The 25931-nt window shown below is 36.2% G+C and overlaps 3 protein-coding genes across 4 annotated transcripts; 2 read left to right on the top strand and 1 right to left on the bottom strand.

Moving 5' to 3' along the window:
• Positions 1-311: 311 nt before the first annotated feature.
• On the bottom strand, positions 312-5583 carry LOC131788774 (transmembrane protein 138). The gene is made up of 4 exons (XM_059105866.2): positions 5437-5583; positions 2532-2703; positions 1949-2024; positions 312-1659 (listed from the first exon to the last, which is right to left on the bottom strand). The coding sequence occupies exons 1-4, from the start codon at positions 5559-5561 to the stop codon at positions 1550-1552; spliced, it is 483 nt and encodes a 160-aa protein (XP_058961849.1). The 5' UTR covers positions 5562-5583; the 3' UTR covers positions 312-1549.
• Positions 5584-6490: 907 nt separating this feature from the next.
• On the top strand, positions 6491-11126 carry LOC131788836 (uncharacterized). Its single transcript, XM_059105928.2, has 7 exons — positions 6491-6600; positions 7712-7735; positions 7984-8087; positions 8498-8523; positions 9103-9345; positions 9572-10152; positions 11024-11126. The coding sequence occupies exons 1-7, from the start codon at positions 6491-6493 to the stop codon at positions 11124-11126; spliced, it is 1191 nt and encodes a 396-aa protein (XP_058961911.2).
• Positions 11127-13551: 2425 nt separating this feature from the next.
• Positions 13552-24214, top strand: LOC131788793 (cyclic AMP-responsive element-binding protein 3-like protein 2). Of its 2 annotated transcripts, XM_059105890.2 has the most exons (11): positions 13552-13771; positions 13882-14371; positions 16389-16466; positions 17975-18090; positions 18930-19028; positions 20102-20149; positions 20445-20503; positions 21006-21074; positions 21205-21304; positions 22109-22232; positions 22444-24214. In XM_059105890.2, the coding sequence occupies exons 1-11, from the start codon at positions 13640-13642 to the stop codon at positions 22668-22670; spliced, it is 1542 nt and encodes a 513-aa protein (XP_058961873.1). In that variant the 5' UTR covers positions 13552-13639; the 3' UTR covers positions 22671-24214. The 2 variants fall into 2 exon arrangements, with proteins under 2 accessions (XP_058961873.1, XP_058961874.1); XM_059105891.2 differs by lacking the exon at positions 16389-16466 and having other exon boundaries at positions 13553-13771; positions 22444-24210.
• The last annotated feature ends 1717 nt before the right edge of the window (positions 24215-25931 follow it).

Raw genomic sequence — 25931 nt, 5'->3', positions numbered from 1 at the left:
GTTTTCTCAGATGGAGAGAAGCGAAGAGAAAGCAATCTTTCTTACAGCAGGGTATAAGAAATTGAATGAATGAAAGACAGATTGGTTGCTGTTTGTAAGTCTATCTGTCTCGTCTGTCAGTGTCTCTCAGAAACGACAGAGTCAGAATAAATATGTGGAAAGGCTCAAGGGGCAATGCATCACTGATATACTGAGGGCAACCTTAGAAGTCTTAACATTCAGGAAAAATTATGTTCAGCGTCTCAAATTGACGAGACTTGAAAATGTGCTATAAGATAGCTGAAGAGGTATAAAATGATCATTCCCATTAATGCAGCTTGATATATTTTAATGAAGCCAATTGACTCATTTGCAAACCCTAGCCTGTTAACGCACTCTTTACCAACTTTAGGTATTACAAATTACAAACATTTTTTATCAACAAGGCCAAAAGAACTTAGAGGCAATGCTCACAGAGTACAGAAGCTATTTCCTGCTCTTACCAACATTTCTTAAATGCTAAAAGCTTGTTTAGTATTCAAAAGAACACTTCATAACATCACTATTCAAAGGCTTTGTCTTCAAAACACACAATTTTCAGATGTATCTATAATTTTGTAAGTATAAAATGTTCTCACGGTGTTAGAGCAGAAATGTATTAAAATAACTCAATCCATAGCTACATCACCATCTACCAAATCTGGTGTGTATTTCAGTCGCAGTATTCTACCATCTTGCAAATTTCTCTCTTATAACCAGTACACCTTTCTATAGTATGTGCTGATCTATTCAAAGTTTCAACATTCCCCCTCCTCTCTCCCCCCCCCCCCCCTGGCCCCACCATGATGCATTTGACTGGCATTTGCACCCAGAGAAGTGGGGAAGTGGGGAATTTAAACCTCGCCTGGGTGGGGTGGAGAATTTGAAGTATTGCAAAGATAATGCAGAGGTCTTGAATTCTGCGTAGGGACAAAGAGAAATTATTAATAATTAGAATATCATTTTAACATCATCACCATTATCATCATTGTCATTAACATTATTGCTACATGCATAGTGGATTTACTTTTTCAGGTGTTTAAAGGTAAAGAGTTAATTTTGGTGAACAGATGGCCTTTTACAAAAAAAGAATTGATCATCAAATCCAGCACTTGGGTGCAGCATTTGAACAATACTTTTGCCTCTATTTCATAGGATTTCCTGAAACAGATCTTTTACTTGCTTACATCCAAAAAAATTAAAAAGTGGTCCAGTATGTACAATGAACATGTACTATAGAGGTATTTCTTTTCATAGCAAAGTTATTAATTTTAGTAACATTTATAAAGCCCATGAGCACTCTTCACAATTTCCACTCCTTAAATTTTGCCTGAGAAAGCTCCACCATTATTTACATACACACCCATATTTCAAGAAAACATAAAATCTGTACTTCACAACACCAGACTTTCTCCATAAACAGAAGAGTGGTCCATTAGCGATGAAATATTTATGAACAACTGGGTTGTTATAACTTTTTTCTTCCTTGCTTTAACATCCAGATTCCTTATTTTGAAGACTGTAAAAGTAATCAGTGAGTCCTTGCAAATTCTTGTCTTAACCATTGAGAGTCCTTATAGAATCTTGGATCTCCTAGTCGCAAGGCTGTTCTCTTGTAGAAGTAGTAATATAAAACAGCTCCTGAAGGAAAGAAACAAAAAAAATAAAATTGAAGCCTAACAAAAGTTTATGATATCATTTTTCATGTTGAGTGTTCTATGCGGTGCTTGTAAACATGTATATCAAGTCTTCTTCCCTTTCAAACATCTATGATATAACCACACTCAGAGCTGCAATCTTTTTTTTAGCTCACCACTACACTTTAATATCGTAATGATGACGACTTGTAAGTATTTACTTAAGATATTTCTCTCAACTAAAGAAAAAGTGGTTGATGGAAAAAAAATTCACAAAACCTTAAAACACTTACCCACTCTTTGAAAAACAAAAAGTGCTTGGAAAGCTTCATTCCAAATAAATGCCTGGGGAGCACCCCACTTTAATGTCTAAAAAGCAAGGTTAAAAAAAGGCAACCAGTTTAAAAATAAACTGTTAATAATTCTAGGACCCCTGTCAATCTACACTTCTAGGTAACAAAGTGTGCAGACAACCTAAGGTATTTGTATTGGATTTCTTATACATTCCTCAAGGTTCAAATTTTTAGTTTGTATGGGGTGGTAGCAGAATTCAAATGATGTTGAGTTGTGTTCTTGGTACATGAAAAGCAAATTTGCTAACATGTTAACCACACAGAGATCTATACAGTGTACATTTAGACTTGCATTACAAGCGTACACATGAACTTTACATGGGTAAGTGTAGCATAACCCCTCCACCCTGCACTGTATGTAATTCAAACAGCCTTGGAAAACTCTTTCAATGTAGAGGCTCACTTAGCAATTATCTACATGTAATTTTTAGCTGCTGATAAAATAATTTCAACGACAGAGATGCAAGTGTCTAGTAATGTAACACCTAACATCAACTTTTTAAAACTACAACCTGAAGCTTACCATAGTCCATACATGTAGCCCCACTGATAGTGCTAAGTATAATACAGAGATAATAATAGTTGTCTTGAATTTTCTGATTAGTAGGGACACCAATCCAGCTTGGAAAATGTATGTGTTGAAAAATACCAAAAATACCACAATAATTGCAAAGATAATGCAGAGGTCTTGAATTCTGTGCAGGGACAAAGAGAAATTATTATTAATTAGAATGTCATTTTAACATCATCACCATTATCATCATTGTCATTCACATTACTGCTACATGCATGGTAAATTTACTTCTAAAGCTGGTAATACAATGACAATAATAATGATAATTCATTTTTAACTATAACGTGGTTTGGAAATCTGATTATTTCTATAAACATTTATCTCTCAGTAATTTGTGTCCTCTGCAAAGATGCATAAATATGAGAGACTATACCAATCAAAGCTGTTGAATACCAGCCAATCACAGCTGAACAGTGGTTCAGAGGGTGACATGTCTACAGATCTTGACCTTATCACCTGAATAAAAGTAGCTGTGAGCAGTCAAAACATTTGGGATTCACATCTTAAGTGTCTACATTATGACACAAATGATCATATTTCATTGCATGAGAGGCGGCTCTTTTTGTTTTTTTTAAATCTTTGTATCTTGTTAAAGGTAAAATGCTACATGTCATATTTTGATCTCCATACACTATACAACACGCTAACCTTAAAGTTATCAACAAGACTTGATCAGAAGCATATATGTTTGCACAATATAAATTCTTCATTCTTCCATGGATTTGCAAAGCAACCTTATCAGGGTTAATATCTCTGAGTATTTCCTAACCTATGCAACATAATACAACAGGCAAATATGGGATCACAACACCAGGAGTTTTTTTTCCCTACTTCAAGCAATAGAACTGAAAGAGCGGATTCATTAGTGTCCCCTGCTGAGAGTAGCTCTTTAGTAAGCCCAACAAATTTTTCAAACATGACAGTGTGGCCATAAATAGAGGCTTAAGAGTCATAAAGAAGTTTAATAAAATTGCTCAGGTGATTAAAGAGATGCATGCAGTCTAACTAATCGAGGATTGCATCAATCTGTCAGTAATCACCCTACCCAAGGTGATTATAGAAAGGGTGTGTATCGGATTGAACTGGCGGCAATAGGCTATAGGTTAGAAATGTTAATCCTCTTTAATACTTGCACATGGACATTGACAAGACTGCTGAATATCATCTAAAATTTATTCAGTTTTTACCTCAACCTTGTAATTTATAAACAGAGCCCATGATTGATGAGCCAGACCGTGCATCTCTGTTCTTTGATACCCAACAAGTTGGAAGCAAAGAAACAATATAGAATTTATCAGTTTGTCTCGATAATCACCTGAACAATTGTACTAAAATAATTATTTGCCTCAGGCTCAGTGAACATTGTGAACTAATCCTGAAAAGATTTAGTCCAGCATGCCAATCTGTTGGATTAACTCTGAAATCAGACACTAAATGCAAAATTTATTTCTTCCTCCTGTGACGTTTCAGAGGGTTAAATTTGTAAAAGGATACTAAAAATAATTTTAGTGACAGATGAATAAGGTGTTATTGTTCACACATCTTTACCTTCAAGCTATTTTCAACTCCCAAGTATCTATTTCTATACCAAATAACAGTGTGACATACAAACTAAGGTATTAAAAGTAAGACTTACATCATTTAGCAAAATAAGCTAAGAAAGGTGAGACTCTTAGGAACAAAAGACCTGGCCCCAGTTGTGCGAAGGTCAGATAATGCTACCCACTAGATAAATCTCTATATGGTGGATAACGCTATACGTTTTGCTATTACTTATCCGCTGAATAGCGATTTATCCGCTGGATAGCATTATCCGCCCTTTATACAACTGAGCCCTGTCCACTAAAACTTTCTCTTGATATAGTATATAGACAAAAATGTTCTTAGTTAAGATTCAAATGACAGTTAGAAGCATCCCCTGTGAACTGATGAAAAACAGAATAATAACTTCTTGAGGTGTTGATGAAATCAGAGGAAGGCAGATCAAAACAGGTGAGCATATGGATGACGCTATGCACATTCTCACACAAAGCTGGATAAGAAAAATCATAGTACTCTGATCCATCTCAGATGAAAATAAACCTAAAAAGTGATACAGCCTGTCTGACGAACACACGTGACCACAACATACGCTAGCGTGATTTGAAACAGCGATTTCGATAAAATGGTCAAATTTATAAATTCTCACCTGGAGTCAATCAATTTTGTACAATTCTAGTGGCGATACTATCGTCTATGAATATTTACAAGTTCCTATCCGTTTTCGCAAAAGTTTTGGCATTTTCGCTTTTTTCCCCTCAATCTTGAAGCTGTTGATCTGACAATGTCACTTTCTGATAAAGTAATTGAACAGTAATCCGTTTGCACGTCGATCAAAAGTTAAGAAAATGCTGCAAATGATCTCAACACAACATGCATAAATATTTTACTTTCACACAATGTGCACGCCTCCATGACCACACGAGAAGTTGAAAGCACGCTTGTTCATAAAGTGGAACAGAATCAGACGTTTTGTTTCCAGAAATAACCGAAAAAGTTGAAGGAAATTTACAAGTGACGCATCGGATAACATCCAGAAGTTGTCACAATTCATTCGTAAAAACATGTACAGTCGACTTTTGAATAACCATAACTGAATGTGGTTTTCAAGGGCACCACATAGCCTCAAAACTACAAATCACTGTTTAAATATTTTGAATAGATATTTAGGTAAACTAACCCAAGTAAAAAGTTCTCTCAAGAAAAACAATACTAGTAACCATCGACTCAAGAGGGAAAACAATTTTTTTTGAGTCGGAAATGCCCGCCGAAACACCCGTAGAGAAAGTTTACTCGATAGTGGTGAGTTACTCACATGTACAACACAAGAAGGACGACGTCTGCAGTTCGGAAGAGCTCTCCAAACGAATTAATGAACAAATCTACGAAAAGGAACAAAAGTTGCAGGTAAACTACGAAGCAAAATCTTGAAACTTTCATCCTTTGTCAACCATGTTTGTTTGACAACATTGAATGAATCCGCTGACAGAGGCGGTAGGCGAACTGGTAACTAAAGGCGGGAAACGCCTTGAAGAAATCATGCGACTGTGTGTTTGAGTACAGAACCCAGTTAGTGTCATCACGTATTTCTCATCAACTCTTTTTTTTGTTTGTTTGTTTTTTGTCTTTTTTTCACGACATTAACTTTCCTGCCAGACTTCAGCTTTCCTGCACGGCTTTAACATTCCGGCGCGACTTTAGTTTTCTGACGTACACGACATTAATTTTCCGACACGACTTATTATGCCACGACCTTTAACTTTTTCTACCGGAAGACTCAACGCAAGAATCAACGCTGCAGGTCACCGCCAGCCGATTGCAATGTGCTTACTGTAACACTGTTTGGTAAAAATTATGAATAAATTTGCAACTGGGCAAAGCTAAATTAGATAAGTTTTCTCCATCAAATTATGCTTAGTGTGCTTGTCTTGCACTCAATTGTTAAAAAATAAATCAGTTTTCAATTGAGGATAGAATATTTGCGTTGACTTGAGTTAGACTTGTTCTCTGTATCGCCAATGTACTGAGAAGAAATAAAGTCAGAGTTAAAGAGAACTAAAGGCATCAAAATTAACCGAATATCAACGCGAAAAGCTAATTACTGCGACGGAAGATTTAACCGCCGTCCAAGAACTCGTGGTTGCAGTTAAATCAAGAATTGAAGACTTTCTTCCGTGGATGGCTTCACGTTACAAGTTAACCTTTTATCATGTGGTTTTTTTGAAAATTTTCCTTTTTTGGTGGAAAAATTGAAATCACTTTAATTAACACTAGTTGTAGAGAGATGAAGCATTATAGGTACTTACAACTGTACGACGTCATCATAATGATACTAATTTGATATTGTTTAACATTTCTGATTGTAGAACATGCCATACTATAATTTGGAAAGTAGCGAAGTACAAATTTCTCCGACAGTTTTATCCTCGAATCTAGTTACTCCAGCAGTACCGAGAAAAGTCACTCTTCCATCTGTGGGGTAAGTCAGGCTCGGAATTTTCACAGGCATGTAAAAATAAGGGTGGTTCGAATGCAAGTGAACTTGCTCAGTCGTATTAGCACTGCTTTTTAAAGCCGTTACAAAAGAAATGATATTTGCGAGGAACACCTGAGACAAGGCAACGATTAGTCATCTGTTGACTACCCTCTGCATTTTTGCTTGAACCTCTGATTGTGGAGCCATAGCCAGAAGAACTGCCATAAACGCCACAGTAAATGCGCTCGAAAATTGTGACTTGATACTGTTAACTTTCTCACGATCTGAATAGGGTTTTCCGAAGGCCGAATAATGTAACGAGCTGGGGCTCCGAAAGCACCAAATATGGAGGCATAGGAAAGCTGCCTTTGTTAACAAAAACTTCCCAAGCAGTTAACTATGACGTCGTCACAAGTCGCAGCCATAAACATTACTCCAGTAGAGTCAATGACTAGTAGGTGAAACAAATTATCATACTTGTTATCAATAATTGAATTGTTAATACGATGGGCTATTTCAGTGAGAAATAAGTTCATTTTTAGTCAGACAACAGTCCATACAAGCTTTGCCGTTGATCACAATCTTTTCCTATTGTGGCAAGTTCGTTAAATCTTTTGGTAATCATAGGATGACCGGTTCATGATGAGTAGCCTGGTCATCCCTTGAAAAAGACATCTTACTCATCTTTTCCAGCAATGCATGCTCTCAACCTTATGCTGTTACCTCGCTATCTCTCAGCGGATGCAGAATGAACGATCAGCTGTAAGTATTTTTGATAGCTTTCCTTGGATCTAAATCAGTGATATGGGTAAATGTCGCGGCAGTGGAATTCATGGATATATTTGACTATTCCATACCGGTTAATTATTAATAACAGGATAGGGTCATATTCCTTTCGTCATCGTCGTTATTTCATCATTTGCATTGAATTGGGTGTTGTTGAAAAAGGCGGTTACCGTGGTTAGTGATCAGCAGCTTATGAAATAATACTTGAAAAGATAAGAATTCAATTTAAACTATAGATGGCAAAAAAATTCCCTTTATTTCGAGCCAAACAGCAAGTCAATAAATGTGCGAATCATTTCATTTTCTTTTTTTTTCTGTTTTCTTGCAGATTGCCAGCTCCCTTGAACACTGAGTAAGTGTTAATGTCAAAATGTAGCCATGCAACATACGCAAAGAAGAGTTTGAAAAAAGATCATGTCGCAATTTCAAAGCACTACATGTTCGCCAACTTCAGTATGGCAACGGCCAACAAAATCTCCTAGTCAATGTTGGGACTAATGTAACGTCTTTTCAGACAGTATACCTGCTCAAATGCAAGAAATTTTGAATGGAACCTCCTTTCGTCTTGTCATCATGTTTTCTTTTTTTTCCTTGTACCAGGCATGGAAAATTGGACGAACCTTGGCCTGGACATCCTTACACGTCTCACATTTGTCAGTTTGACGTTTTTCCAAGATTTGACCCTGTGCGCACAAAATTTGATGGTATGACTATCAAAGTCTGATTCTTCTTTGGTTAAAAGAATTGTATTAGATTTTTACGTCCTCCCACCCCTCCCCTCTACGGTTGAGGATTCTTTTTTCTACCTTAGCTTAGACTTCCACTAGAGTTTCAGTTACAATTCGTGTTTTATTGGTTTTGGTTTCCGTCAGTTTTTCATTGGTCACTTACTTGTAGTGTTGTTTATTCGTGGAGGTCTCAAGTAAGTCTCGGAATTATCTCGAGACATATGAGGTTAGCTAGATTCGTAAACCCAAACAAGTCCAAACGCCTTCAATTCACCACCCCGTTAGGTATATAAAAAAACTTTAAAAATTCGAAAAAAAGAGGACGATGGCAGAACAGATTCTCACTAATTTCTCATCTTTCCATTTTTTTCGGCTCTATATTTCAGTTCCATGTGGAAGGAAACTTAAGCAGGTAACCTGAACGTCATTTAAAATGGAATTTGCCGGTATTTTTAAGAAACGAGTGAGAGTCGCATTTTGTTTTCATTCTTGAAAATTACAAGCGTAGTTACAAGCGTAATTAATAACAGACGTGCGTATTTCATATTTACACTTCCTACATTCTTCTGAGGATACTCACGATAATAATTTATTTGGGCATAAATTAAAAGCTTCAGGTAGGAAATAGTTAAGCAAGCGTTCAAAAAATTGATACACCGGTAACTTAAGGCAAGTGACTTATTCATTCGTTTGTTCAGTCATTCATTAATTCATTTATTTACTCAGGTCCTACATGTACATCCATTCTTTGATAATTACAATTTACAATACTTCTAGCCGACGACTACCTTAGGCAATTTATTTTTAGCATTGGGTGGGTGAAGCGAAGATGACAGCTCAAGTATAATACTCAAGAATGCTGAATAGTAGGTAAAGATTACAGAACAAGACAAACTGATAGAGGTCCGTCATAAATTTAAAGAAGCGTTCAGGCCCAGAGCTGATCTTCATCTGGGGTATCGCTAATCTATAATAATATTTTCTTTTACAGAAATTAAACCCTGCAACAGAAGAGGCATTGGAAAATCTATCAAAGAGGATATATCGCACTCCAGTATACCAAGAAAACATTAAGGAATTACCTAAACCCAGCCCTAAGGTGCTCATAGATCTTATAACAATTCAAAACGAGAACAAAATGCCAATTGGAATGGAAAACTGGCAAGTAAATGACCAGGAAGAGTTAGATAGAAACGAAACAAGAGAGGAGGACGAGGACGACAACGAGACAGAGGTGAATAAACTTATGAATCCAATTTTTTTTTCTGACACTCATGAAAGTTCCTTGGTTTCCTGTTCAGAAAATTCTCCGGGCAGGATCAAAGACGGAACGCTAGCGTACGAAATATCGTGCTCTACTATCCTGCCTGTTCTGGTTAGAATTTTAAAGAACAACTCAAGTCCCGGCAGTGTGAGTTCTTACGGCTTCTCGTCTTTTTTGCCACTATTTTATGTTGTAGGAGAGCAAAGAGTACTGCGAGCGTAAGAGTGAGGGCAAACTCGACAACGAAAAGGTGCCAACTGATTCTGCATCATCAGCAGTGTGGCCCATATGGCCAGTTGGACTCAAAATGAGAAAAACGCCGCTGAACTACCCTAAAATTCCACTCCCTATGTACACCCCGCTGGACTTCTCAAAACGAGATCAGTCACAGAACAGTAACAACTGTAGCCATGTCTCAGGGGAGCAAACTACGCACTTTTTGCAATTGGACGCTATGTTCACTAAAAGCCACACCAAGAAACATGCTACATTTACAAATCAGTACGTCCCTGCATTAACTGCATATAGATACAGCTCTTTGGGTCTGGAAGATTCAAAGCACCTGAAGTTTACAAGTCCAGAGACTAAGAACTTGAAGGAAATGCAACCTGTTCATGTTAGTCTCGTCCCGGTCAAACATCCGGCTGGCGTTGATTACGTAAGACTTCCCCTGATTGGACAAGAGAAAGCAACTGAGCAATCGCGTGAGCCCCCACCACAGAACCACTGCGCAACTAGGATGCTGGGAATACGTTTTAAAACGGATGCACACAGAAGGTATGTCACGAAGAAACATTCTTTTACTAAAATATAAAAACTGAACATGTCGACTACTCTACTGAGGCACATTGAGCGTAATTTTTGTCAATTAGATATTTTTTATCGTTGTGCCCTCTGGTGTTGTGCTTTCAAAATCTGACAAATTTCTTTTCACTTTCTCCTTAACCGTGTTTCGATTTCTTAAACTCAAGCGAAACTTGCTCTTCTTTTAATTACTCATCTTTAGAAGGCTCCTCATCAGGTACTTAAAGTATTAAATGAAAATGTATTCGTGACAGGCATACTGGAAGGCTCACAAATATGCTGGTTACTTTGTGAAATTACATAACATCCAAGCTCCTTTTTTTTTTTTAATCCTGCTAGTTGTTTTGCGTTGATTGTTTGAATAAATCATTATGTGATAAAACATTCAATACCAGAATTCAATTCTGGTATAATAATCAAACATTGTATCAATATTGATCAATACTAAAAGTAACCTAAACCTTGTCACTTATGGATTTTTCTCAGCTTAAAAAGTCACTGGAGGCGATTAATTTAAGTGTTTGTTCAATTTTTGCAAAGAAATAGGCAGAATTAGAAGTATCCTAAAATGTACAGAGGTTGGATGAATATGAGCTGCTACTATCCCATTCCGCGCGTCGGAGTGAGGTCACTTGCACCGACAAGCTTGTGTGTTATCTTTTGTAAAGCCAGGCTATCTACAAAGCCTTTGAGAATCTGGTTCAGGGGTCAATCTGATGGCGGGTTTCCTTTAAATCTTGGTTGGCGATTTAAGCGTTCGGTACGTTATATGCCCTGTTTCATTCTTGCTTGAGCAGGGTCAAGGTATCTCTCATGACTTCCTCTTCTGTTGTTATTTTGCCAGGTATAATACCACTTATACAAACGTTGTTCCTGATCTCAGAGATTCGGTGAACACTGGAAGAAGGCATTTCTTTTGGGGAATTCACGCATGCGCTTTGAGATAACGTATCTCGCAGAGTGACATTTCATACCGAAAGGATAAATTTCATTCTGTTAGGTCAAAGTGTGAGTTTTTATATTACGAAAACATGACTGGGTGCCGAAAGGTTTCTCGAGACTTTTATGGGCCGTGGTTATCGATACTGAACCAGTTTGAGTTAACCGGGCTCAAAGACTCAAACTGAGTTAAAACGCATCATGGAAAGATGGACAAATAAACGGTGAAATTCAAAAGAAAATAAAGGGGACTTTGTTCTCCCGATTGGTCTAAATTGTGGATTTATTTAAATGTTCTCGACCCGCGACCGTCTTACCACTCAGTTCTGTGCGTCATTCTTTGTAAACAAAGGATTAAATCAACGAGCTTACCGTGTATGACGTTCAGAATGGACTTTGACGTCTGTTCCTATTTTTTTTTCGAAAAACTTCAAATTTTGACTGATTTTAACCATAAACGATTATAGTTTCATACTGAAGGTCCTTCAAGACAGTGCATGTACGTATACAATGTACGTATCATATGTTCCGTAAGAACAAGAAGCCGTAACACATAAAAGTGACTGAAGATTGTATAGAAATTTCATAACTCGGTGATCGGTATCACTGCTTCCAGTTACCTCTACAGGTTTCAAGTTATTCTTGTCGTTTGCTTTCTGTCGTTTATTTTCTGTGTAACATGATCGAAAGGCGAATAAAAGCGAGACGTCTAAGCTCGAATGATACGATACGGCGAAGTTTGTATGTCTCATTTTTATAGTCGTGTCTGAGGGACCGTTTCGGCAAATCTGGCTTATTCAAAATAAGTAAACTTTTTATGTAGATCAAACCGGAAAGTGTTTCTAAAAATGTCATCCCATCTCCCACATGGCAATTACGAAAATTGTTTCTTTGTATGTTTACTGATGTGACGAAATTAAAGATGTTTCATAAAAGGAAAAATATTGACTTCCTTTCCGCAGAGACACTAAATTACTTTTTCCATTGCATGCGTGAACTAAGTGGAAATCGAATATTTCCTAACAAGGCACTTACACGTAAATTAATTCATAAAACGAAAAAGTACTTTTCACGTCTGTCGGGGAGAGACAAAGTTAAGTAGCTTTAGTAATAAATCGCTGTATTTGACTTTGAGTGGGAGACAGATTTACCGGCTGAAAGAAATGTCTGAAATGTTTTTTTTTTAGTTTTTTTTCTATCTAATCAAACGCTAATAGCAACTTCAAATGAGCGAAAGGCTGTGAGGTGCCGATATCAATCTCTTACCCTATGATTTCAACCGCAATAATATCGACAATTATATAGACATAACCTTTAAGTAAAATTCCACTCAAATAGTTTTAAAGCTTTGTCGCTGGTTACTTGCTCGTATATTAAGACTAAGTTAAAAAATTTTGTCAAACGAGTGCAAGCGATGCTTGTTTCCTGAGTTCAATATAAGATATTTAAACGGTCGTTCGGGAAAACAATTGATTAAAATGATTAACGTTCAACCAAACAAGCACAGCTTCGCGATCGTAAAGCGAACATCGATTGATCAAATCCATGGCCCAATTTTTTACGCCACTATTCTGTCGATTTGAGTGTGTGCGCTATCGTTAAAATTCGTTTATATCCTAATTCTGAAAATAACAGCCGAATTTTCCTCAACCCCAATTAAGCACCACTGTTGATGAGAGTTCGTTTCTCCGACCGAGCGGATAGACCACAACCGAGTTCCGTTTTAGTGTATTGATAGAGCGAAGGTCACTTTAGTCTTATTACGCAAGAAGCCCCATACTAAACGCCCACTTATTTTGCATTTGATTTTCGTCTTCGATTATATTATATTGTATTTTTGTAATGTTTTGATCTCTCCTATTAGAAATACCATGCAATATCAACCCTCCATGTCATCAGATTCAATTAAAACCATTCGGTAATAAAAGTAAATCTCTCTACCTTAGTTACCCCTTCCTATTCAAAAGAAATGTGAGTGAAAAATTTAGGAGTTTGCAATTCTAAGAAATTAATAAAATTATTTCGAATGCTATTTTCATCTGTGCCCGTCGACCAAGTGAGCAGAGTTTCTATGGAAAAGAAAAATTGACTTATTTAGCTATTGTTATTTTATTTTGGTGAAACGTTTCGTAGATACGAACTCTCCGTTTTAGCAATGTTTTTGTCTGTCTACATTTTGAAAGGAGCAATTGTTAAATGATTGAATATTTGCAAAGTCGACCGACCAATCCTGAGCGTCTTCGCCTACTGTCATTTTACGGACATACCAGCAAGTTCAAGAAATCACCTGTGCGACGGAAATTATGTTGGTTTAATTATGATAATATATTTTCATCTTTCCAAATTTGGGTTATAATATGTGAGTTTACAGCCTCCAATTGGTCAATGATGATAATTATTTCACAATAAGTGGTGCTCTCTTTCGTGTGCGAACAATAGACCGGTCACATAAAATTCAATGACTGCTGTGGGACGGTAGTTCGTTGGTTTCCGTGTATTCCTCTCACAGTATTTTCTCGTCATGGAGCATTCCTCTTTAGATTTAAGTATAGTAAAGAAGGAGCCGGGATTTGACGAGCCTTTTTCGTCCGAACACGGGATATTCGACAACATGATGTCAGATGATTTTCACGACACAAGCTTCCATTCAGTGGTGAGTGCAGATTCCATTCATACGCCTTGTAGTAAAACCACTCAAATTACTGTCTTTATAGAAATTTCATTTGTCTGCTTTTACTGACATTTCCTGCTTTCTCTGTGCAGCACCACCTCTCTGAAGAAGTTCCCGTGGACTGGCTATCAGGATTTTTTGACGAGGTTTCTTCCTGTAGCGACTCGACTTTGAACTACAACAACACTCTACCAGAGTACACATCAAGTAGTTTATCATACAACTCGCTTGGGAAATCACATTATCTAAGTTTGAATGGCCTAAGTATGGATACAATGCCTAGCCTGCCAGAGGAATGCTCCAACGAGTCGCTGTATTGCTCAACGCCTTCAGCTCCGCACACACCAGACTACAAGCCTCTTTCACCCGCCTCGATAGATTCTTCACCGCTGGAAACCGATGTTAAACCACATCTGTTTGGCAGAGACGCTTTTTTCGAACCCCAAGAAAATTTTGCACCACAGATAAACAGTCGATTAGAACCGGCAGAGCTTAAAATGTTCGAGGCGAATGACGGACCAAAAAGTTTACCAGACTCGCCTAATTCTGAAAACGACTCCGAACGCATTGACAGTGAATCTGGTAAGTCACGAAACGGAACTTTCCGAGCCTTGAAGCACTTCCGTTCCTTCTGTCTTTCATTGTATGATTTTCTTTTCTAAGTGACTTATACTGGCGTTGTAAACAACAAATGGGTCTTAAACCATGAGGAAGACATTAAAATTTTATCTGGTGTTGGTAAATACGGACCCCTTTGTTTCTCACATGACTCAAGTTTGTGTGACTTCCCTTAGCAAGGGGCGAGGAAAGCGCCTCTCTTGTTTCCGGAAATTGGTGTAATGTCAAAAAAAAAGAACGGTTTAGTTTTTCCTACCCTCTCAAATATGACCATATAAACAAAACAGGGCTTGAATTTCTAAGACATGAGCGATTCAGCAGGTAAGCTTACAGCTTTATTTCTTGTCTGAAGAATGATCTTTGAACTACGAGATGCAGATAGATTGTATCAAGTTAAGCCATGTCAGAGATTCCACCAAACAAGGTTATTTTGTATTATCCAAATGAATCTTTCAAACTGTGTTTTCGTCAATCCCTGACCTATTTTTTTATTTCTCTTCGATATCACCATCACTGAGACTTTTTTCATGGGTGCTTCAAATTCCATGGGAACAGAAATGTCTCTCGTGAATTACGAAACCTTTTCCTAGTTACGTTCAATTTTATTGTAAAAATTCATAGGTAAGAGATCTGGTTTGTTTGGAAAACCGTGATTTTGATATTTATTTTTTATTTGGTTCTCTGACTCATATCATATATGATGTCTGTGATATAAGGTTCAGACCTCAAAAAAATTAATGCTTGGTCTAGACATTTGATCTAGGCGATTCTGTCGGTGTTCTACTTTTTGTCCGAAGGTTCTCTCCTTTTCTTTGTTCACTCTGGTGTGAGATTTATGCAGTTCTTACTCATTTACTACCTCGTGCCATCTTTACTTAGAACTAAAGCTTAATTTAGTACCAGCTGTGTAAATTTAAGCTGTGTCCTACATCTATTAACATTATGCTGGACTCTAATCGTTGTTAAAAGCATTTTGCAACTAAGTGATTTCGGTCACCGTAAATTTTCTCTTTGACTTTCACAGTGAGAAAAAATGGAAAAGAAATAATTTTTTTTTCAAAATGAATATTTTGGTTTGATAAAGGGTAAACATTTTTCTGATAAAGCTTAAAACTCATCCCTTAAAACATTTTACATTATTTGAGGGTAGCCTTTTTATGGGAAGCAAGGAGGAGCAAAATCCAAGATTGCTTTGACTGGGACCAAAATTGTTTTGAAAGTAGCTGTTAAGAAATAGAAGGTTTTACTTTTGGACAAAATAATTTGCTTATTTGCTCATTGCTTAAGCAGTTTAGAACAAATACAGAAACAGTGTCAGTCCCTCAGAAGCATGCCAATCACTTTCAAATTAAGAAGTTGGTGTCCCTCCCCCTTCTCAAAACTGAATTAAATCATTTAAAGATCTTTGAAGATGACTAAAAAAGTGGCATCCATCTGACAAACTTTGTTACTGTAGATGTGTATGTGTACTTTTAATTTACCTGTCGTGTTGTAGTATAGTGCTGTTGATTTGAACACTCCCTAGTGACTTCTAGCTCTGCTTTCCTTTTTTGTGACAATAATTGTTCTTTTACCTCTCTAAACTTGTCCTTACCTTATTCATAAGAGTTGAGAAGCAAGTCAATGAAGTGTTCATGGATTTCTACATTTTACCCCCAAAATTAAAGTAACAATGTCTCTTGTTAACAGTAGTCTTTGACTTTTGTGGTCTTGCCACGGTAATTAAAATTGGTGGGCAGAGGACAACAATCTTTTCCGGCAAGCTTCTTAAGGCTTTTCTAGAATGAATAGTAGTTATGGCAACAAAATCATCACTGTATATTGGGAATCAGACCAAAATTTTGTCCTTTTTAAATTTTTTCTTACAGCTGTAATGATGTGACAGTACACATTTCTTACCATGAAAACATAAATGTACCTTACAACTGTAAATGTTTTGACACTCAGCAAACCATCTCTTACATGTACTTTCTTTATTCAGCTTCTGGTGATGGTTATTTTAACCCTACGCTGCCTGTCCAATCAGAATTTGCGACTCTCAGAGCATGTAGACCTTACAGTAAGCATTCATTAAGCTGACATTAAACTAAAGTGGGAAGAATTTCTTATCAGACTGTAAAAACCAAGCAGAGGACTGTTTTTCTAGGTGTTCTCTTTGTTCTAGAAAGTCATGCTTTTTTTGTCCTTTGAATTTACATTTAGGCACATATTGATAAAGGAAAACGTCTTTTAAGGTACAGCTGAATGTTGTATCAGTCTGTTTTAATGGTTAGGAGCTACAAAAAAGAACAAGAAACATTTTTTTAACATTGAAAAAGTAGCTTCAATAACTGAGTAGATGAAATCATTCTTTAAGAAAAAAATCATTTTCTGCTTGGCTCTAGTTTGATTAAAATTCAGTCTACTTTTAATTAATAAAACAGAAGCTGAGTAATCAAAGATGATGTATTTAACTTTTAAGCTTGTTTCATTCTTGTTAACAATTTTCCTACAATTCTTCTGGTTATATCAATAAATGTAAGCATGTTGACACAAGTAAAATTTATTAAACTTTGTGAGACACTAAAGGAAAGAAGTTGTCTACTGAACAGATCATTCTGCCTAGAGTTAACTATGATCACATCATGTAACCTATTCATTTTTGACTGTTAACCATTTATGTGATTAAACAAAACAGATTTGAAAAAAAGATTTTTTAAAGAATGTTGTCAAAATAGTTTTTGCATAAAGGATAGACACATCTAGTACCATAATAATTTTGTTAAATGTTGAACTGTGTGTGATTCTGCCATCTTTTTTTTCTTTTCTTTTAACTGTCATTTGTACCTTAAAATACCAAGCACTTTTAACTGTATGAATAATTATTTATATTTAGATTTCTTCCCTTTCTTAACCCTTAAACCTTAACCCTTAAACCTTAACCCTTGAGAGTGACTAGCATCTAATTTCTCCTTAAAATATCACCCCTGAATCATTCATCAAGGCCAGGAGAATAAAGGAAATGATCAACTATAGGAGCTCTTGATTGTTAAACAAATTCTCCTTGTCGATACCATAGGAAATGTCTAGAAAACAGTATGGAGAATATGCCTACTGATGTTAGAGATTAAAGGGTTAAACTAAACATTACTTATGTCTGGTTGATGTCATCTCATCTATTTCTGTAGAATAGTAATGAAGTTTTGAACCCTGGAATATGGAAAAAAATAAAAGTTTTTTTCTTCTCTCCCCCTTTTTTTTGTTCTTGTGGAAGCTGGGAAGAAGACTGTCACACATTCATCACAAAAAAAAAAATGGTTGTCAGAATGAGAACATGTTGCCTTAGGAACCATGTCTTTCCATTTTTCTTGTCTTCTTTTTGGTCATTTAAAATGTATATGCATTATATATGACTAACAATTTCTTCTCTGCAACGTGTTTTTGTTTTCTACAATAATTTTAATTTACATCTGTATAACAGGAAGCTTTTCTCTTGAACTGTGCTGTTTTTAGCTTAGAACTAAGGTTCTGTTAGTAATAGATTTCTGGTTATATAGCTTGTTAAGGTTTTGATAATTCTCCTTACAGGTTATGACTCTGGTTCTCGCTCCCCTCAATCCACAGCAAACACACCACCTCATATCATAGATGATTGTGATATGTCAAGATCCAGCACAGGAGAAACAACATCACCTATTATTCAGGTACACCTTCAAACTCATTTTTCACATAAAAAAGTGGAACTTCACATGTACATGTAAGAGCATAATCATTATTACTAAAACCACTTTAACCCTTTACCTCCCAGAAGTGAGTAACATGTAACTTCTCCCTGTGATATTCATACATTATCAAACAAGCAGATAACAAGAACACTCAAACTTATCAGGTAGATATTGTTATCTTAATCTAACACCAAATTCTCAGAACTGATTAACAAAGAAATGTGTTAGCAGCAAAAGGAGAAAATTAACAATCAGATCTTAGGAGTTAACCCTTTAAGCCCAACAAGTGACCAGCATTTAATTTCTTACATTGAGGTTACGAGAATAAAGGAAAGGGTTAATAAATTCATTTTCATAATTACTCAATTTAGTCTTTATCTGGTGAATTATTTTAAAATTTTGAAGCCAAATGGGGCAATGCATTATTCATGTAATAAAAATCATTTTTATCCTGTATTTGTTATTTGGAGGTCATGGTACAATGTATATCTACAAAATGTTGATTGAAAGACCAATTTTCCATGCTTCATTTTCACATGCACATGCATGTACAATGTTCTTTTACATCTTATTCAGTACGTTAATTTCCAAGTATTATTATAGTTATTTTCATAATTATTGTTATAAATATTGTTAGTGAAGTCCGTCAGCTTTTTCAAACCTGTCACTTCAAAACTTTTTTTTTGTCTTTGGTTCATCTATCTACATAGAAATGTATTGTTGAGATTTTTTTAATCAAACAGCAAAGGGAATGGAGCTGGCTTTACAGTAATAAAAGTCACTGTGTTTTTGAATGCCTGTTTCTGTTCATTTTGTAGCATTCCCAAGAAAAACAACCTTTTTATTTAACAGATGAAGAGAGAAGGACCCTTATAGCAGAGGGTTTACCAGTACCAACTGGTCTTCCCCTCACAAAGGTACCAACTATGAACTACATTTACTTGTAAGAAGCCCCCCCCCCCCTCCTCTACAAAGCCATTTGAGTTTTAGGTTTAGAGAAAGTCTTCCTGTAATCTGCCCTTAAATAAAAACTTAAATTGCTATTTACATGCATCAAGGTTCAGCATATACTTACTTTGTAGAGGTTACTTTAGTACTTGCTTTAAGTATTTTAAGTTTTACAGTTGAAGAATATAATACTACTTATAATGCTAAACAGTTTTTGTGAAAGTTTAGCAGCAGCCACAAGAAAAATAATTACTGGCTTTTTATTTCTCATTGAACGGTTGTAAATAAGCCCCTCACTGCTTTCATATCATTTTGTCAATTTTTACTTCCTCTAATACCTTTCAATACTCGGTTTTCTATTCTACTGAATTGGAAAGTGCAAGAAGAAACTACATGCCAGGGCATGAAATTAATTTTTTTTCTGATAGCCACTTGGCTCCTAAATTCTTCAAAGTGGTAGCCAATTCAAAAAAAGTTGGTCGCCATTTTCAAAGACAAACAAAACCTTTTTTTTACGCTGTCAGCGTTCCAGAGAGACCCTCCAAAATTAAGTTAGGGGAAAGATCTTTAACGCGCTACAAAGTGGACACTAGGAGGGATGATATACAACTCTCAAGCTCACCTAAATTCAAGATGGCGTCTAGTTATCGATCGAGATGCACGTGCTGTGTTTTGGAAACAAACTTAACGAGGAAGTTTGCTGCGGATTTATCTTTGCAAATCTTTTTAATTCATGATATCTCTTGGTAAGGTTATGATGAAACATTCTAGTTGCCAATTTGGCGACTAATTTTCAGGATTTGGTCGCTAAAGGGAAAAATTTAGTCGCATTGGCGCCCGTATTAGTTGCAATTTCACGCCCTGCATGTACGTATAGGTTTTTTTTTATTATTATCACATTTAAAAGATGCACATTGCCTAAGCAATATTATGTTGATCATTTTTTTTATTATCATCGTGGTCATCCCTCTCTTTCCAGCAACAAAACTGAGCTTTATTCTTACATTTCTAAAAATAAATTTTTTGTTTTAAATTGGGGTAGGTTGAAGAAAGAGCCTTGAAAAAAGTTCGACGTAAAATCAAAAATAAGGTATGTTCATTTTTATCCAAGTGTTTGTAAGTTTTTCTTTCTTTCCAAATGTGATGTTTGCCTGTTAGCATCCATGAGTCAAATATGATTTTTTAGTTATTTTATTTGTATTACTTGTAGTTTTTTTAACCTTTTTGAAAGACCTGCAATTATCATTCTCTTTGTGATCCAAGCATCAGTTATACACAACATGTCCTTGTTGTTTAATATGGTGTGTTTTTTGTCCAACAGATTAGTTTTTTATATTCTTCTGTTTAAACTCATTAAACTACTTTTATTGTCATTTGATATTTAGATTTCTGCACAAGAGAGTCGACGTAAAAAGAAGGAGTACATGGAAACACTTGAAAAGAGGTTTGTTTGGGAAAACCATTTTCATTGGTTTCTTAGTTTCTTTGAATCAGGAAATCATGCAGATTGCACTTATTTCTGTGACAAACAACTTTATTCTCTTGTATAAATATATGTAGCCAGAACAATATTCATTCCTGGGCAATAGGAGTAAAAGGCAAACAAAATTAAGGAGGTCATCATTTTGTACTAGTTGATGCAAAATTTACCTGTGTAATGCCTATCCCTTTTCAGTCATTGTAGTATTAACTAGTTTACTTACTTACTCTTTAACTCCCAAGATCTGATTGTTAATTCTCCCCTCTGATTGGCACACTATTCCTTTTAAATAAGTTATGAGAATTTGGTGTTAGATCAAGAGAAGTTTGAGCATTCTTATTACCTGGTGGCTGGATAATGTATGGATATTATAGGGAGAAGTTACCAGTTAATAACTTCTGGTAATTAAAGGGTTAACAATATCACCAACAAACCAAAGTTTCTTCTTTCCTTTTTGTCTCTACAGAGTAGAAAACTGTGCAAGTGAAAACTTAGAACTTCGCAAAAAAGTTGATACGTTAGAGACTACAAACAGGTAAGTTGGCAGAAAAGCCTGCGGGTAATGTAACATCTGTTTACTTATACTGTGTGCTATGATGCCACTATCTTAATGTTGGTGTTACGATATCTATGTTTATCATTTGTTTGCCTTTTCTTTCTAATAGATCACTTATTAGTCAACTTCAAAAACTTCAGTCATTAATAGCAGCTAAAGTTCCTCGTGCCGTCACGGCTAGATCTACTCAAACTAGTACATGTTTAATGGTAAGATTTTATTGTACTTGTGTGATGCCATTTAATGCATTTTTTCCTGAAACAACACTTGTTTGTTTCCTTTAAATATTTAGTATTATGTTATCGTAGTACCAAAGAAATACAATTCTTAAAATCTAAATAGCTAATGATTAGCCCTGTTTTCTCTAGAGACTAGTTAAGATAAATATTCTTCGGAGCTAGAGACTTGCTTCTTTGTCAAGGAGAGATACCTGTAATTATGGGGGAAAATAGAATATCCCGAAATGCTCGTGAGATGCCCGTCTGAGATTCTTCCCCAAACAACCCCCCAACCCCCCCCCCCCCCCCCCCAATTACGCCCAACCCCATAGAACCCCATAGGCTGCCTGTCTCCCTCTGTTTAGAAAATCCTTTTCATACCTCTTCTGGAAGCATGAAAATAACCAAAGAATATTGTTACTCACTTCACTTAGAGGGGTGGTAGTGCATCGCAGGGAACCCTTATTGTTTTTCAGGTTTTTCTGGATAATTATGATTACTATTCTTCTGGATGGAAACAATTGACCGTGTCTTCTGTAATCCCTGTTACTTAAATCGCTCGCAATTTAATCTGCATGGTTCTTTTTAACCAACCTGTAGGATTATATTGACTCTAGAAAACGCCCTCATGCGCTACCTTGACAGCGATCAAACCTAGACAAAAGCTTCCGCGTCGAGCTTGAATTCGCGCACACATGTACGTGTAGTTTAGCTCATTTAGCCTGGCCGGAGAGAACTACAGTATGATTTTAAGAGACTTCTCTGACACAGTTCATATTTTGGTGTATACTGTAGGTTGTAGTGCTTTGCTTTGCCGTATTTCTCGGTAACTGGAGCCCCCTTTCGACCACTGGCTTGAGTCTGCCGTCATTAACTAGTCCGGTTAGTAAGGGAGGAGTCGATTACAGCACGCCTTCAGGTGAGCAACGGTGATGTTAACATAACAGTATCGTGAGCATGTGAGTCTTTTGAAAATTAAAGCATGATTTCCTTGAAAAAAAAAACAGCATTTGGAAGACCGGGTGATTTCGCGATCAAAACTTTGTTCAGAGTACGATGATAAGAAGGTATTTAGGCTAATCATTATGGAAAGATCTTCCTATCAATGCTATTTCTATACACTTTTTTAGTACGCTCCCGCGTGTTGCTGTCAGTTGTCGATGATCTGGATTCAGAGGAGTTCATGGAATATGGTCCCACAAACAGTATGTTTGATCCAGTGGACCAATTGCTACCCTCTGTTCCAGCGACGAAGCATTTAACACCAGCAAATGAAACGAATCAATTCGTTTCCATGGAAGCAGTTGCTAGGGAAACAAGGAAAAATGAAAGTCAATTAGTTGCATCCGCAGCTTAAAAATGTTTCGCACCTAAATTAATATTACAGATATTAACAATCACTTATGACAGAGGGTATTTTAGTAGGGAGAAAATTTGTAGAAAAAAAACTATATATTTTGTATTTTAAAACAGTTTGTAAAGCTAAGAGAGGGTGGCACACAGTTACATTAATTTCAACTAAATGTACAAATAATTCAATCGCTGATCACGTTCACTGTCGCTCTTGTTCTATTTTCTCTTAACTTAAACAAATTTAAATCAGACCCAAAAACCCAGTCATACATATTCACCCAGTATTTAACTAACTGTTCGTAAAGTTTTGAGAAATATTTGTATCGGTTAACGCATGATAGTTTTATGAAGTTGAAGTTTAGAGAACAGATGGGAACTTAAATTAAGTATAGGATTTTTAATATTAATTTAATAACCAAAATGTCGTAATTGAAGAGACCAATAACCTTTTTGTAAATAAATTGTACAAATAGGCCAAAAGCATGCTAACAGTGCAGAGCATCCCTGTTAGTTTAGCGAAAAGTGGTGTAATGGTGCAGTGGTATTACTTTAAGAAGTTACTTTGTCATCAGTCTTTCCAATCGATTGGGGTTACCCACCTTGATGGATTTTTGTTGTTTAGTTTGTCCCTTTGTTGTGGTAGTTGTAATTTTTGAACTCTATGGAGTATTTTTTCCAGAAAGGTAACCTAATGAGTGGCTTTCCATTTTTCTGCTGTTCTGATCTTACCCACTTGGTGACCGTGTGTGGTTGAAATGCTCATCAACCACTTTCACTTACACCGTACCAGTAGAATTATTGTGTTACTTAACATCTGTAACTTTATATAGCCTTTCAAGGTTGACTGTATTGCACCGCTTAGTTGAAAGGAACTGCACTGACGTAACCATCTTTACCTGGGCACTAGTACGCAATGACATCAATAGTTTTAACGGGTTTTGTATTTCGTATCGCTAGAATACTGTATAAGATTACTAAATACTACCTTCCAAAAGTGGTTTTTATTTGAAGTACCCTTTGAATGGGATTGCCGCGGTAAAGATAATACTAATTTCATATTTTACGCGAAAGTTTGCGCCAATTTTTAGGGGCAATTGTAAAATTGTTCCTGGATAAAATCGAATTGTCCTCCTGAATCATTTACAGAGACGTAGAGGGAGAGAAGTATCATGAATAAAAATAATATATTTAGAAAAATAACTTGTACAATATTTTATGATGCGAATTGTGATGAATCACAATGTTGTCGTTTTTTAAATCTTTTTAGGCTACGGAGAGCAAGGATGAACACGTCTATTTACATAAGTACTTAAAGTTTTTCGGAATTTGCAGTTCTCATCTTTGATCTTTCTAATTCTTCGGACTCCATTGTCTGGAGTACGAACAAAATCGAAAGCTTGATAATCTCTTTAACATCAGCACCCTTAAACTAACATTTTAAATATCTGTGCGCATGAGAAACTCCTTTGTCACTCCATGATGAAAAGATTCAACTTCGAATGTTGCTGAGAGGGCAGATTTAAATTAGATGTGCTAAAACTGTTAAATATTTGACGATCTTTCCTAATGAAACGGTACTAAAGTAAAGTAACGGTTGTTTATTTTTCTCTTTGTTCATCGGAAGCCGAAGTGAAACCTACCGCGATGTGAAGAGGGTCAACAGTGCAATAACCGAAAAAATAGCCCCTAATTGGAGAACGGTTTGGCGAAATTTGACCACCCGCCAGATATTGATTAAACCGAGACATTTTCTGATCACATGCTGTGATCGTTTCTCTGACCACTACCAGCTGACAGGATGTTATTTGGGCATTGAATCATAACTTGGGAAAATGTTTCACCAAGTTACAGCACGGAGGCGTTTTCTGATCACATACTGTGATCTTTTTTCTCACTAATACCAGCTGACAGGATGTTATTTGGGCATAAAATCATAACTTGGGAAAATGTCTCACCAAGTTACAGCTTCCAATTATAATTGTTTCAATAATTGTTTGCATCCATATTATCCTCGAGAGGAAAATAGCATCAGGGAGTGGTCAATTAAAAAATACTAAAGCAGATTTTGTTTATTTATTTGGCTGTTTGTTTTTTCCCAACTGAGGGAAACTAGTCAAATATTTAAGAAAAAAGGTACAAACGCTTTGTCTTTAATATCAAACAAATGTTAATTATTTTCACAACTCCTTGACTTGGTAGTGTTGTGGTAAATGGGGTTATCGTCACAGAGGTTAAATAATTCATAGGATACTTTGATGAGACACACGACTTCGTCCACCAGGCAGAGACAATTTTTATACTGCCTCAAAACACTGAAAGATGCTCTCTACGTTGTAAAAAGATCTACAAATCATATCTTAATGCAGATTGCAAACAAGTCAACGATAAAAATCATTTATTGTATACAAAAGATACATATATTTGAATTTCATTAGAATTTTACAGTGTTAAAACTGAGCCGAAGACTGGCTTTAATTCCCACTGTTCTTGGTAACTAAACATTTGATGCACAAGAGGAGAAAACCAAATTTGGTTCCTAATTGTCTTGACCACAATGTATCTGTCGAGACGTTTCTTAAAAATGAAAACTGACTCGCATAAAAAAAACACAATTCATCAATTCCTAGAATGTGAAATCGAATTGATTAACAGGGGGTAAAACTTTTAAAACGAATTGTTTTGTAGTGTTGGTGTGATTTACATTTAGACATGACCTGGAAACGAACAATGACTAAACCTCAACGGATCCCGTTAACAGCTTTGATATGTTATCGATGGACCGAGTTGAATGTGTAGGAAAAAATATTTAACTCCAAGGTGAGACTAGCCATATTGCAAATGAATGGAATAATTTGGACGGAAACACCCGCAGATAACCAAGGCGAAGTTCAAGGGTGATTGATGTTAGTCGTCAGAATGTCAGAGCCTTCGAGATTCGAACCAATTCGAGTCGAGTACATTTGGCTTGTTGATACTTGGTTGAAGAGCTTGGCTGAATTGATATGATCGATGGTAGGTCCTCAGTTTACTGAAAGATGTACCACGACCAGCCTGATAAAACTGATAAAAAATATTCGTTTTACATCTGAACAATCGATCACTCCTCGGCAACTTCTGTGCCAACACTCGTTTTGAATTTCTTCAAGAGTATCAAAGGTAGGCCGTAAAAGAGACAACTTCACTTCGAAATTTTCTACCATCACTTTGTTGTGGTTTGCCAATCTTTTGTTTTTCATCTGTGATTTAAAATTCCCCTTAGTTCACT

The sequence above is a fragment of the Pocillopora verrucosa genome, chromosome 1, assembly GCF_036669915.1.
Source record: "Pocillopora verrucosa isolate sample1 chromosome 1, ASM3666991v2, whole genome shotgun sequence".
Lineage (NCBI taxonomy): Eukaryota > Metazoa > Cnidaria > Anthozoa > Scleractinia > Pocilloporidae > Pocillopora > Pocillopora verrucosa.
Note: the sequence above shows the minus strand (reverse complement) of the source record. Positions and strands in the feature narration are given on the sequence as shown.

What these genes read in the sequence shown, in the direction of transcription:
- LOC131788774 (XM_059105866.2), bottom strand. Translation starts at nt 5,561, where the DNA reads ATGAAAGTTTCAAGATTTTGCTTCGTAGTTTACCTGCAACTTTTGTTC. An exon ending in GTCCTTCTTGTGTTGTACAT is followed by an intron (nt 2,704 to 5,436) that starts GTGAGTAACTCA and finishes GTCCCTGCACAG; the next exon opens with AATTCAAGACCTCTGCATTA. An exon ending in GGCTACATGTATGGACTATG is followed by an intron (nt 2,025 to 2,531) that starts GTAAGCTTCAGG and finishes CTTGCTTTTTAG; the next exon opens with ACATTAAAGTGGGGTGCTCC.
- LOC131788836 (XM_059105928.2), top strand. Translation starts at nt 6,491, where the DNA reads ATGCCATACTATAATTTGGAAAGTAGCGAAGTACAAATTTCTCCGACA. An exon ending in GTCACTCTTCCATCTGTGGG is followed by an intron (nt 6,601 to 7,711) that starts GTAAGTCAGGCT and finishes GTTTTCTTGCAG; the next exon opens with ATTGCCAGCTCCCTTGAACA. An exon ending in CCAGCTCCCTTGAACACTGA is followed by an intron (nt 7,736 to 7,983) that starts GTAAGTGTTAAT and finishes TCCTTGTACCAG; the next exon opens with GCATGGAAAATTGGACGAAC.
- LOC131788793 (XM_059105890.2), top strand. Translation starts at nt 13,640, where the DNA reads ATGGAGCATTCCTCTTTAGATTTAAGTATAGTAAAGAAGGAGCCGGGA. An exon ending in CAACATCACCTATTATTCAG is followed by an intron (nt 18,091 to 18,929) that starts GTACACCTTCAA and finishes TTCATTTTGTAG; the next exon opens with CATTCCCAAGAAAAACAACC. An exon ending in GACGTAAAATCAAAAATAAG is followed by an intron (nt 20,150 to 20,444) that starts GTATGTTCATTT and finishes TTTGATATTTAG; the next exon opens with ATTTCTGCACAAGAGAGTCG.